Consider the following 14,493-nt stretch of genomic DNA (forward strand, 5'->3'; position numbering starts at 1 on the left):
CCTCTGTTTTGGCCCACATGAATTCTTTGAAGCAGAGCTGTTCTCTCATTGGTCAAATTAAACCTGAATGGGAGGTGCTTGCACTGCAGCTTGCCGTCCTGTTCATTCTCTCCGTAGCCTGCTTCTCCCATTCATTATATGACCTTTGAATGTGCTTCATTCAGTCCTCTCTCTCTCTCTCGCTCTCTCTCGCTCTCCCTCTCTCTCTGACAGACTGAGAAGGATTGTTAGCATCTCTGGAGAGTTATACATACGCAGTGAGAAGATGACTCTGGCAGGTAAATGCAGCCACAGCAGAAAGTCACACACACCATGGCAGCTCCCTGAACTCGCCTTTATGAACTGCTCATGATTCCATTGTGGGAATGACAACGAGAGTGCACTTTTATTATCTGAACCATGTGTCGTGACAGTGTTATGACTGTCGTAACAACATAATGAGGATGACTCACTGTCAGCATCGTTCAGTTAGAGTCAAAATAATAAGCATCACAAAGCAACTACATATCTGTGTATGTGTGTGTTTGTATATATTACTCATGTTGTGGGGACATGAATCTGTTTACACAGTCACACTGTGGGGACTCACCTTCTTTCTGGGGACAAAATGCACATCCACATAACGTGAATCGACTTGGTTTAAGGCAAGTGTAAGGTTAAGTTTAGGTTTAGGTTAGGGTTAGAGTAAGATCAGGTCTAGCTCAATGTTTGGGTAAGGTTAGGTTTAATTCAAGGTTGAGGTTAAGTTAATGTTAATAAAATGTTACGGTTGAGGTTGGGTTAGGGTTAGGTTCAGTTCAAGTTAAAGTTAGGTTTTGGTTAAGGTTAGGTTAGGTTGGGAGTGATAAGGGTTAGGGTTAGGATTAGGCTGGTAGTGGTTAATTAGGGTCAGGGTAAGTCTCCAGGAAATGAATGTAAGTGGATCTAATGTCCTCTTAAGTGATGGAAACACGACTGTAATGTGTGTGTGTTCTGTGTGTGCGTGTGTGTGTGTGTGTGTGTGTTCTGTGTGTGTGTGTGTGTGTCCTCAGCCTACAAAGAGAAGGTCAAGGAGCTCCCCCTGGTGTCTCTGTTCTGCGCCTGCTTCAACCCACAGACTGCAGACAAACCTACATACAAGGCAGAAGGTAACAATAAATCACTTTAGCTTGCATGTAAACGATCTTACAGCATTCTAGCCAGATATACGCACTCGTCATTCTGGGAAATGTAGGAGTTATTGTTTCCAAAGCACTTAGCAGAGGCCTGGAGAAGGGCCGTAGGTAAACCACAAACCACACGCTGCACCACAAATCACATTGACGATGTGTAATAGTGTATTAAAAATCCATTGCAAATGAAGATTCTAAACATGGCCACAATCCAACGCCACAGATGCGGTGGACCTGGGCTGGTGCGTCATCAAAGACGTGGAGGTAATTGAGCTGAACAAACGGACATCTGGCCAGGCCTTCGAGGTCATCCTCAAGCCCCCGTCCTTTGACGGGATGCCAGAGCTCAACGGCTCCATGCCGCAGCGCCGCGACCCGTCCCTGGAGGAGATCCAGAAGAAGCTGGAAGCGGCCGAGGAGAGGCGAAAGGTGAGAGGAGCGGAGGGGGGGGGGGGGGGGGGGTGGGTGGGGGTGGGGCTGTTGTCATACCCACGACGAACCCAACCGGACCGGCCCTCAACCTAAACTTGGAACCCTAACCCCAGCTGCTGCTCATCCAGGCATTGTCAAACATCTGACAACTCTCTTTGTGGGCAGCGTGATTTATCGACTCAGGAGGAAATAGGGTGGAAATGTATAAAAAGAAAGAGGGGGGGGGGGAGTGTTGGACTGGGTGGAGGAAGCAGAGGGAGGGTGGAAAAGATGAAAAGAGGGACATGAAAGCACAAGGGCAATCATGAAAGGATGCACCCACCGTGGCTCATGTTCATCAAGCAAAGAGGACGGTGGAGAGAGGGAGAGGAAGGGAGAGGTGAGAGCAATGATAGCCGGCCTGCAACAGAGCGCTCACGCCACACCTGCAGCATCATTTTCTTTAGTAACCAGTTGTTTAAATGTCTTAAAGGCCCCGAAGATGTATTTTCTCAATCAGATTGTTACTTATGAGTGATGAATAAGCCGCAACAGGTTTAGTTCCTTCATATTAGAGCTTTCCCCATTTTCTCTGGTTCGTAGTGGGCGGGACTTAGTTTGAAAAAGGTGATGCACTAACATCCCACGAATAGTTGAGGACGTTGACTTGATCTCTGTCTCCCTCTAGTGCCAGGAGGCAGAGCTGCTGAAGCACCTGGCGGAGAAGAGGGAGCACGAGCGCGAGGTGATCCAGAAGGCCTTTGAGGAGAACAACAACTTCATCAAGAACGCCAAGGAGAAGCTTGAGCAGAAGATGGAGGCCAACAAGGAGAAGAGAGAGGCCCTGCTGGCCGCCATGCTGGAGAGGCTGCAGGAGAAGGTACGGTCCAGTTGACCTTTGCTCTCAAGATCTCCCACTTTATGAAAGATCCACTCTAACACACAAAAAACATTATTGGTGATGTAGGCCTACTATTTTGTCGTTTCTATACAAATGATGATGGATTTGATGAAAAAGCAGTCCCTCAGAGCAGTAAGGGCTTCTGTGTATACATAAACAAGATTTGGAGGAGATTTATCAAAGAGACACACCTGATCTGTTCTGCGCTAGCAGTGCAATCGAGGAACTATTAAAGGAATAGCTCAACTCTTCGTGTTCATTTGGACCGAACAACAGTTAGATGAGAAGATTGATACCACTTTCATGTCTGTGCGATAAGTACGGAGCTAGAGGTGAGAGACGATTAGCTTAGCTTAGCACAAAGAACATATATTGTCGTTTTTGCATTTCTGTTTCTGTGTGGATTAAACAAACACAACACAATGTGTTAATCAGTTAGTCGTAGAGGTGTAGGTATGGGCTTTTTTTACTTTGAGAGATAACCAGGCAACCTGTTTCCCCTGTTTCCAGTCTTTATGCTAAGCTAGGCTAATCGCCTCACAGCTCCACCTCCAAAGTTAGCGTGCGTGGTATCGATCTTCTCATGGAACTCTTTGTAATAAAGAAAACTTTCCTTTAACCTAAAATATTTTCTTCAGTGTAAATGACGCAAGCCTGGGCTTGCATCTCCATTCCAATGTTGTTCACAGGCTTGATCAGTCATCATGAATATTATATGAGGTGGAAAAGAGTTTTTACTTCTCTCCACTCTGTATCATTCCCCTGTTCAATTCTTCATGAACAGTCGCTGAGTCATCGCCTTGTTCAGCCGGCGTCTCCCTCATTAATGCTAATGTAACCATGAATGCTAACATTGCCGTGTCTCTGTGTGTGTCTGGCAGGACAAACACGCGGAAGAAGTGAGGAAGAACAAGGAGATGAAGGAGGAAGCCTGCCGGTAGATGAATGGAGAAGAACAGAAGAGAGAGAGAGAGAGAGAGAGAGAGAGAGAGAGAGAGAGAGAGAGAGAGAGAGAGCGGGACTGGGATTTTTATGATCGGTATAAAAAAATAAAATCACAAAAACCAAGGAAATCAAAATAGTGCAGGAAAGATTTTTTAAAAGAACACAAAAGCAACTGAACAAAGGGGAACGGGGAGTTTTCACTTTTGATGTGTGCTGTAACGATTCTGAACAAGCTGTACAAAGTTTAGCCAACTCAAAAATAAATCTGTCTCTTTGTACGAAAGGAAAAGTGGGTGAGTGGGTGGGTGGGGCATCAAAATAAACATTTACAATTTGTAAAAGAGGGGCAGCGATGGTTGATTGGTGAGGAACGAAAGCATCGAGGCAAAAGATGCACACATTTAAATCACGGCTCTGAATGCTGCAGCAGGGAGTAATAACGCCTGTTCACTGATCTGTGTTTGATGCTTTATATCAGGAGTGGTGACCGTTGTAACACAGCCAATCATACAGAGTAGAGCTGTGATCTAAACTGTTGCCGGCTAAAACATGACAAATGTGTGATGTGCTCAAACAAAACAAAAAGCTGGACGCACGGATGTAGTTTAGAAGTTCCAGTCAGTCCAGACCAGTACAAAGCTGAGAGTCCCAGGCTTTCGTTTACAGGACACTTACCAGTCAATACACACAATCAGGAAGTAACACAAGCTTCTGCTGTTTCCCTGATTCAAAAAGATTTCCCTCGCTCCACCGCTCTCATGCATTTTGTGTGATTGTTGTGTGTGTCTGTTGGGAGGCCTGCGCGGACAGAAACTCAGTGAATCTCACGATATGGTTTATGAATATCAAAGGGAAGAATCAGACCAGGGGGAGAAAGAGAAAGAAAAGAAAGGTTTGAGAAGGGGGAGGGAGCTCTGCTGCAGTCTGACATTTCCCGGCTCTTTGTAAAAAACACTTTTACCTGTCGTGTCTCGTTGTAGATCAGTAGATCATTTGAGTCTTAGATTTAGAGCACTGATTGCACTCTTATTTCATTAAGCACAATTCAAAAGCACATGTGCACACACATGGAGGACAGCAGATATATATATACATATATATATATATATATGTATATATATATATATATATATATATATATATATATATATATATATATATACACACACAGTATAAACAACAATAACATCACAAGGAGGCAAAGAAGTTCAGAATTTGGACAGATTTGGTCATGAGGATGAGGATTGTTTTTGTGGGGGGGGGGGGATTCTGGCTGACCAGCGGTCTCACGTTGCTTTGGCATGTGTCCCTGTGCTCTGATCGTCAGTGTTTGGTTTTCAAAGGAATGTAAACCAAAAAGAGTAAAACGAAAAAGTCAAATTTATCTTGTTGAGTCATACTGACTTGATTGAGGTACATGTTTGCAGTGTATCTGGGGAGTGGGTGTACTGGCTGTGGTGTCGCTGTGTATCTTCGAGGTTGGGTTGATTGTATCTTTTTTGGCATGGTCAGTAAAAACGGCTTGACTGAACGCTGGTTCTCCTCATTCCTCGTGTTCATTGATGGCGCAATGTGTTGCATGCACTTGTACACTCGGGGCAATAAAAAGGTCATTCAAACCCATAATTTAATGAAAGAGTATTTCAATAAATGTTTTATGTGACAGTTAAATTTGACATATTAATATAGATGCTAGAATAGAAGGTTAATACTAATTCTCTTTTTAGTGAAGATGAAAATAAAGCAATCTGATAGCAATATCTGTTAGAGAGGCAGCAAAGTAAAATGATTTGAAGCACACACTGTACACACTGGCTCCCGATGTGAGATTATGTTTTAGGTTGCATCCATGAAACAATAAGACCACATCAAGGGCCATGAATATGTATAAGCATCATATGTGAATCTATGGTGTGAACTTTTACAGGACGCTTATAGGATATATCATATTCGTCGTTGCATGTAAATTCACCAACATAAATAATGTTTTTTTAAATAAATTACAAAATAAACCCATGCCCTACTCATCAAATTATAATAGTTTTTCACAGCCCACAAGATATCAGAGTTGAATTAAAAACTTTAATAAAGCATTCTGATATTGTTTACAATAAAATAAGAACAGAGTTATTATTATTAAATGGTGAGTTGAAAAGGTGAGTGTTTTACGATCAACAAACAAATAATATGGCATATACAAATATATATTTCCAACAACATCCTTTTGATGACTGAGAAAATGACACACAGGAAATGACAGCCTGTACCTACTGCATGTAGTATTTTCCACCACTAGGGGCCAGAAAGAAGCTCTTTGAGTGTAATAAGCAATAAGCAATGAGTAACATGTTAAAGGCCCGGCCACATTAGAAAGCGCTACAACATTATTCCTTATGTGTGTCTTTTGGAAAATACATAAAAGATGATTCACTCAAAACTTTAAATAATATTGGACGTTTGAGTTAGAAAATGGTAAAACATTGGCAATATGCTGAAAGAGTTGCTACCGTCACAAGAGTGCTCTGTGTGGCTGCTGTGGGACGACACTGGGCCTCACGCAGGTGCAGCCCACTGTGATCACCTCCGTCCCCAGTCTGAAGCCGTACCATTTCCTCCTGCTACCGGGCCTTTGCTTGGAGATTCTGGAGCGGGATGGAGAAATGAGGGAGCGCTGATTAAACACAGACAATGTCATTCTGAGATCCTTAAATGGAATCACATAGAAAAGACGAGGAAGAAACAAGTTAAAGTCAACAAGACAATCTAATACAATCCAGTGTGTTTCCATTCAGTTGGAACTCTTGGAAAACAGTGAGTCGATACCTCACCTTGTATTGGTATGCGTTAAAAACTCAGCTATAAAAACATTCTTTTACGTTTACGCATATATTGCTGTTTTTACATTTCTGTTTTTGTGTAGATGAAACAAACAACGCAATGTGTTAATCAGTCAGTTTTAGAGGTGTATATCTGGGTACTTGTTTTTTAAATCTTTGAGATGCTAAGCTAGGCTAATGTGCAGAAGAATACAGTGTTCTCTGTTCTTGTAATGGAAACAGTGAAACAATAGCTCATCTTGTACTCGTGTATGAGGTGTATTAGTGCCATTTTACGGAGTCGGGGGAGGGGGGTAATATTCTGAGAAAAAAACTCATAATGTCCCAGATTAAAGTCGTGAATTTTTGAAAAAAAAACTTCTCTGAGATTCTTGTGACAAATTTATGGAAACAAACTTACAAATTTGCGGTCATAAAATGTATGAGAAAAAAATCTGAAATACAATTTAAAAATCCAGCAATAAAAACAGATTTTCTCTGCCACCATTTCAAAATAACTGCTGCCCAGCAGCTTGTTTCAACATTAGGATAGAAAATGATCTCCAAACTACATTTCACTCTGTTAGGTGGACCCACTTGATGAACTTACTGTGTTTATCTACACATACGGACATTTGTAGCGCAGTAACTTCAACGAGAAACAAAAGCAGAGGCCAAAACTACATCATTAGCTGCTTTTACAAAGACTGCGGTGGCTCACTTGTGGAGGACCAGGACCTGGTGGTAGATGGGTTTGGCCTCAAGGGCTGCATTCTCTCCTCCCCCCTGCAGGCTCAGACAGCCAGAGGTCAGGCACACAGCATGAAAGATCCGCTGAGGCAACCGAGACTCCACACAGGACTCTCTGGAGAGGGAGGAAACACGTCTTCATGAATGGGAACACAGGCTTTGAAAGTCCAGAACTGAGAACTGAACCGCCCAACAAACGGGTGTTTTTTCTTCGGCACCAGCTTGTGCAAAGCGATGAGAGAAGGACCGGTACCTGTATGTCCACGGAGACAGAGACATGTTGGCGATGGTCGAGGCGGACCTGCCGAACTGAGGCGGCACTGAGGGATCCAGGACCAGTCTCACAGACGTGCCACTCAGTCTGGCTCCTTGCCCCGACTTCAGGGAGACCGCCAGACCCAGCACCATCAGAGCTCTCAACACCTGAACGCCAGCAAGGACTTTATCGGTTAGAAGGCATGTCAAACAAAGAAGAAATACATTTACACAAAAGAGATTTGTCTGTCATTTGCTTCACAATGTTAAGACCAACAGTTTGGAGGCATTAGATACATTCACTTTTCATTTAAAGTGTTGACATCCCATTGGGACATGTCCCATCATGAACCCTGTAGTCACCCGGTGAACAGTGATCTGGTGGCCATGGATAAGATTGAAGCACTCACCAGCAGCATGGTTCGTCTCGCCTGCAGAGCCCGACTTTAACAGTGAGGCGGTCCTGTGCTGTCTCGTCGTGTCTACGTCCCGCTCTGTGCTTATATGCAGGCGGACTGTGTTGGTGTGTGTTGGCAAGATCTGCGGTGCATTCCCGCTATGACTGTCTCTAATTTTTAGAGATGTCGATCTGGAGATAAGATTTCGTGGTCTTTCCTGGTCCCCGTCCTCTCGTCACTTTCTACCCGTGTGTGCACTTTTCTCGTGAGACAATGTTTGTCGTTACGGCGACAAACATTTCAAACATACGAAGGCCGTCCTGCACTGGATGAAGTTACTACTTTTGTGTTGCACAAAGCATTGTTTGTTTGTTTTACTTGGCCCCATTTTGACCCGTCAGTGCCGAGAAGAAGCAATACTTCCTCTGAGTGAGATGAGCCAGCTGACACCCAAAGGTGTGAAAACCTTTGTTCTCCTATGGAACTCTTTGATGTGGTTGTAAAAACTACACTATTTGTTACTTTAAGTTAAAGAAAAAAAGCACTCGTGTGAAAATCTGCAACTGAAGCTTGATTCTTTTTTTTTGTTCTTTCAGTGCACAAAACAAACCAGCGATAATTTTGTCAATCTAAACCAAAGTAAAACAGATAATTATTTATTATGTCTTGAAATGGTCCTGTTATTGTTAGTATTCCTTTAAGAAACCGACTCATCATCACGAACAGCCTCAACTTTGATTTACTTCTCCGAGTCATATAAAACACAAGTAAGCACACCTACACACTGCCAGCCCAGAATGAACGATGTAGGTCAGGGAAACGCTGAGGAGACGTCTGGTAATGAATCAGCAGAACCACTTTCAAACAGAAACTGTGCGATAGCATCTCCTCTCCTCCTGCGTCATAAGGAGCCTACGAACTGGAGCACGGTTACTGGATGTAGGAGTGAGGAGAATCGTGTTCAGAACTTCTGCGCTATCTGACCGAGTTTGCTGCATAAAAAAATCCTTCTCACGAACATCTGATCTTGTGACCTTAAACCTGGTGCTGGGATAGAAACTGACCACTTCTTAACTGGGTTTATTGAATGCCTGGCAGGCCTCATGTTCAGCTTGAAACACATTTTTAAACTACAGTTGAAGACTTCTGACTGTAACTCCTCTGTCGTTGTGACATTAACGTTAGTCATCGTGAGACGGCTCGAACACGTGTTGAGATTGAAACGGTTCGTCAAAAGCATCCACCGAGCTGGTGGCTTGGCCGGAGATGAGCTGTTTCTCCACGACGATGTAGAAAAGCATCCATTCTGTTCCGGGTTCAGCCAACAGCAATGGTGTGTGGTTGTTTGCAGTCCATGCTGCAGCAGGAGTGAAGAACAGAACAGTAACGTGAACACCTTAAAGTGATAGCTCAGAGTCTTACTCACACAGGTAGTGCTGCTCCATGAGAGCGCAATAGATCCTCCAGTTTGACCAGTCGACTGCCCCGTGTAGCAAGAACCCAGGTTTTACTGGGACTACAATCCTCCCGAATAAATGAGGATACTGCTCACCTGTACTTCCCCTTTCATTTGAAGGAACAACAGAAACTGTGGGATTGCCACTCTGAGCATCTTCATCGACATCATGGTTGTCATGGCCAAGTTGAACTAGTAGCAGTATGATAGATCATTACCTGTGGCAGAAAGGGATTACAGAATTATCACGAAATGCTGTGAGAAACTGAAATAGAGAGAAGGAGAGAGAAAGGAAGGGTTGTTTTCACAGAGTGTCCCACTCTTTATGTGGAACAGGAGTCTGAATGTAGTGCAGTCTCATCTTTAGTTGTGAGTTTAAGGAGACAATTAGAAACAATTCTTGAAGCAAAGGTTTTGTGACATACTGACATTTGGGAAATCACATCCACTAGTATTCACTTTCTTGCCAATAGTTATTTCAATAATAATAATAATAATAATAACTTCATTGATTTAGCACCTTTAAAAACAGAGTTTACAAAGTACTTTGACAGACAAAGCAGCAAAAGCAAGGCAATAATAACAACAAGAGAAAGCTCAGTGAGACCGTCGATACGATAAAAGTAACTAAGTAAATTATTTCTAAGTAAACTAAGAAATAAATAAGATAAAATAAAAAACGTTTAGTAAAATAATTTAGTAAAATCAAGAAATAAAAATAAAACAGAAAAACGACGACATCACATAAAAAGAAGTGATTTAAAAGAGATTATCTCCTCAGGGAGGTCATTTAAAAGCTGAGGGGTCCTGATGGAGAAAGCATGGTCACCTTTAGTTTTCAGCCTCGACTTTGGAACAGCCAGAAGGGCCCCACCTGAGGATCTCAGGCTGCGAGCTGGGTCATGAGGGGTCAACATTGACTCTATATATGATGGGGCCAGATCCATACGTGCTTTCAAAGTGATCAGTAAAATCAATTCTAAAACGTACAGGGAGCCGGTGGAGAGAAGCCAGGGTTGGGGTGATGTGACGCAGTCTGTTCAAACCAGTGAGAAGCAGAGCTGCTGCGTTCTGAACTAGTTGGAGGCTGAATTACTTTTTCCAGGTCAGGTTGAGAGAGAATTCTTTTGACTTTGGAGATGGTTCTAATTTACAGGACTGTACAACTTTTGTGATTTGTGGTTTGAAGCTTGAATCTGAATCACATCGTACTCCTGAGTTTCTGGCAGTGGACTTTATGTTAACGGACAGAGGGCCAAGGACACTTTTAATGGGAGTGATAGGGTTTGGGGGACTAAATCTTATGATTTCTGATTTTAAGTTATTGAGTTGAACAAAATGTTGTGCCATCCAACAGCTGATATCATTAAGACAGCCTGGATATGAAGCTAAGGCCAGTTAGCTTAGCATTAAGACAATTCACCTGGCTCTGTTCAAAGGCAGCAAGACCTTCTATCACTCTGTTTCTTGTTTTTAAGTGCTGGTAGGCAGATTTAGCTATTTCCCCGTCAGCTTAATGCTAAGATAACCAGCTTAGCACCTTGCCGTAGCCTTTTATTTACCATTGAACTTTTATGTTGAACTATTGCTTTCAGACATAAAAACAAAAAGACCTAAAATGCAAGCCTGTCTTCTCTTGCGCTTTACCAAAACTCACAAGCAATGACTGCTAATCCGCCTGCGATGTTTCTTTAGGAGGGTCACAGTAACTTTGAATAATTTGCTTATTCTAAGAAGTTTCTATAATCATGTGTAAACCCAGCTTTAAAAGACGAAAGTAAAACTAAACTGGGTGTCACAGCTGAGGTGTAAGACGCGAGGCTGCTGCAGCAGGCTGCAGCCTTTGATACCATAAGTGATATGAGTCAGCCGTGGGTGTCGAGAGCCCGAGGCCTCTCGTGTCCCGGATGGTTGATCAGAACCACAGCAGAGTTACCAAAGCCCAAAGTCAGATACCGTACGTCCCCTCCACCATCACCTGAAACATAAGCCGACTCGCCATGCTGAACTGTTACGTGAGGGGAAGCAGCGTGTCAGGGGAGGTGGGAGCTGAGCACAGGGGACTTCATGGGACCGGCCTCCCACACGGAGTGGATTCTTGGGGGGGGGGGGGGGTTCAGATTCAGTGCTTCTTGGAAATACTCTGTAACTCCAGCAGGAAGAGGTTAATCATTCGAGAGCAGCTCTTCTGGGAAATCACAAAGTTCCCCAGCATCTCCGACCATTTTTCAATTTCACTATGCTCTTCATTGAACAGGTGTTCCATGCGCATTTTTGACATTAAAGTTAATTTCCGCACCATTGTTTGGTACACTGGAATAAATAGGTTTGAACAAATTCGATTTTTTTTTGTCTGCAATTGGTTCAGATTAGCTGCTCATTCTGTTTTATGAAACAAAAAGGAAAGAACAGCACACTAGTCTTTCTGGTTATTCCATGATGTATCTGATGTCAAAGATCTATCAGACAAATGGAGAAATGGAGGCCACGTGAACCCTGGAAGAAATAAGTTGTTCTGTTTCTTAGCTTTATTTTAATCCGGGTGTCGTCTGAGCAAATTTTAAAATTTCAAAGCCTTTTTAAAATGTCAGCTTGTCCTTTTCGGACACATTTTTATCAAATTAGACATTCAGTAAAAAGAAAAAAAAGTTGAATGAAGCCTTAAGTAAAGAGGTAAAAATGAAACAAAAATTGCAAGTGCATGGGGCATGCAGTGACTTCTCAGGATGCAAAGTATGTATGCTGCACAACAAATATAAACGCATCATATTTGTTTTTGCTGCCAGTTTCACGAGTTGAAATAAAAAGATATTTTCTACACACACAAAAGTCTTATTTCTCCCGTTCTGGTCAAAACAAAGTTCGCTTTGTTGCACTTCTCCTTAGTGGCGATTCAAGATGCTGAAGTTACTACACAGGTGTGTCTTGGGCTAGTCACAAAAAAAACAAAGGCCGCTCTGCAATATGGGATATATCTCACAACACCACAGATGTCTCAGGTTTTGAGAGAGCTTCCCATTGTCATGCCAACTGCAGGACTGTCCAGCAGAGACGTCGTATGTGAATCGAATGATCGTTTCACTGCCGCGAGACGTATCCAGCTGTCGTTTCTGAGAATTTGGTGGTGCAGCCAACAGTGCTCGACGTCCTGGTACACCAGGGTCTTGACCAAACAGCAATTTTACATCGTAACCGACTCGAGTAGCAAATAAAAAAATGCACATCTGTAGTCCTAGTCACATGAAAGCCAGAGTTCAGAGCTCCCAATGAATGTCTTTTTTCACGATAAAACTGCACGTTTTGAAGTGGCGTTCTGTTGGGACCAGCCCAAGGCACACCTGTTTAACAACGATGCTGTGTAATCAGCATCTTGATGTGTCACACCTGTTTAATAACGACACTTTGGAATCAGCATCTCGATGTCTCACACCTGTTTTATAACGACGCTGTGTAATCAGCATCTCGATGTGTCACACCTGTTTAATAACGACGCTGTGTAATCAGCATCTTGATGTGTCACACCTGTTTAATAACAACGCTGTGTAATCAGCATCTTGATGTATCACACCTGTTTAATAACAACGCTGTGTAATCATCATCTTGATGTGTCACACCTGTTTAATAACGACGCTTTGGAATCAGCATCTTGATGTGTCACACCTGTTTAATAACGACGCTTTGGAATCAGCATCTCGATGTGTCACACCTGTTTTATAACGACGCTGTGTAATCAGCATCTCGATGTGTCACACCTCTTTAATAACGATGCTTTGTAATCATCATCTTGATGTGTCACACCTGTTTAATAACGACGCTTTGGAATCAGCATCTAGATGTGCCACACCTGTTTAATAATGACGCTTTGGAATCAGCATCTCGATGTGTCACACCTGTTTAATAACAACGCTTTGTAATCATCATCTCGATGTGTCACACCTGTTTAATAACGACGCTTTGGAATCTGCATCTTGATGTGTCACACCTGGTTAATAACGACGCTTTGGAATCAGCATCTCGATGTGTCACACCTGTTTTATAACGACGCTGTGTAATCAGCATCTCGATGTGTCACACCTGTTTAATAACGACGCTGTGTAATCAGCATCTTGATGTGTCACACCTGTTTAATAACGACGCTGTGTAATCATCATCTTGATGTGTCACACCTGTTTAATAACGACGCTGTGTCATCATCATCTTGATGTGTCACATCTGTTTAATAACGACGCTGTGTAATCAGCATCTCGATGTGTCACACCTGTTTAATAACAACGCTGTGTAATCATCATCTTGATGTGTCACACCTGTTTAATAACGACGCTGTGTAATCAGCATCTCGATGTGTCACACCTGTTTAATAACGACGCTGTGTAATCAGCATCTTGATGTGTCACACCTGTTTAATAACGACGCTGTGTAATCAGCATCTTGATGTATCACACCTGTTTAATAACAACGCTGTGTAATCATCATCTTGATGTGTCACACCTGTTTAATAACGACGCTTTGGAATCAGCATCTTGATGTGTCACACCTGTTTAATAACGACGCTTTGGAATCAGCATCTCGATGTGTCACACCTGTTTTATAACGACGCTGTGTAATCAGCATCTCGATGTGTCACACCTCTTTAATAAAGACGCTTTGTAATCATCATCTTGATGTGTCACACCTGTTTAATAACGACGCTTTGGAATCAGCATCTCGATGTGTCACACCTGTTTAATAACTACGCTTTGTAATCATCATCTCGATGTGTCACACCTGTTTAATAACGACGCTTTGTAAACATCATCTTGATGTGTCACACCTGTTTAATAACGACGCTTTGGAATCAGCATCTAGATGTGCCACACCTGTTTAATAATGACGCTTTGGAATCAGCATCTCGATGTGTCACACCTGTTTAATAACAACGCTTTGTAATCATCATCTCGATGTGTCACACCTGTTTAATAACGACGCTTTGGAATCTGCATCTTGATGTGTCACACCTGGTTAATAACGACGCTTTGGAATCAGCATCTCGATGTGTCACACCTGTTTTATAACGACGCTGTGTAATCAGCATCTCGATGTGTCACACCTGTTTAATAACGACGCTGTGTAATCAGCATCTTGATGTGTCACACCTGTTTAATAACGACGCTGTGTAATCATCATCTTGATGTGTCACACCTGTTTAATAACGACGCTGTGTCATCATCATCTTGATGTGTCACATCTGTTTAATAACGACGCTGTGTAATCAGCATCTCGATGTGTCACACCTGTTTAATAACAACGCTGTGTAATCATCATCTTGATGTGTCACACCTGTTTAATAACGACGCTGTGTAATCAGCATCTCGATGTGTCACACCTGTTTAATAACGACGCTGTGTAATCAGCATCTTGATGTGTCACACCT

The 14,493-nt window shown here is 42.6% G+C and overlaps 2 protein-coding genes across 2 annotated transcripts; one reads left to right on the top strand and one right to left on the bottom strand.

Annotated features, from left to right (window-relative positions):
• The first annotated feature begins 222 nt into the window (after window positions 1-222).
• Window positions 223-3,672, top strand: stmn4 (stathmin-like 4). Its single transcript, XM_079291000.1, has 5 exons — window positions 223-278; window positions 1,032-1,127; window positions 1,375-1,580; window positions 2,251-2,442; window positions 3,345-3,672. Exons 1-5 carry the CDS (start codon window positions 266-268, stop codon window positions 3,402-3,404), a joined length of 567 nt encoding a protein of 188 aa, XP_079147126.1. The 5' UTR covers window positions 223-265; the 3' UTR covers window positions 3,405-3,672.
• A 2,245-nt stretch (window positions 3,673-5,917) lies between these two features.
• il17a/f3 (interleukin 17a/f3) lies at window positions 5,918-7,648 on the bottom strand (the record flags this gene model as incomplete). The annotated part of the gene is made up of 4 exons (XM_079291116.1): window positions 5,918-6,050; window positions 6,946-7,089; window positions 7,228-7,397; window positions 7,640-7,648. The coding sequence occupies 4 exons, from the start codon at window positions 7,646-7,648 to the stop codon at window positions 5,918-5,920; spliced, it is 456 nt and encodes a 151-aa protein (XP_079147242.1).
• Window positions 7,649-14,493: the final 6,845 nt, after the last annotated feature.

This window comes from Melanostigma gelatinosum (assembly GCF_949748355.1).
Source record: "Melanostigma gelatinosum genome assembly, chromosome: 19".
Taxonomy (NCBI): domain Eukaryota; kingdom Metazoa; phylum Chordata; class Actinopteri; order Perciformes; family Zoarcidae; genus Melanostigma; species Melanostigma gelatinosum.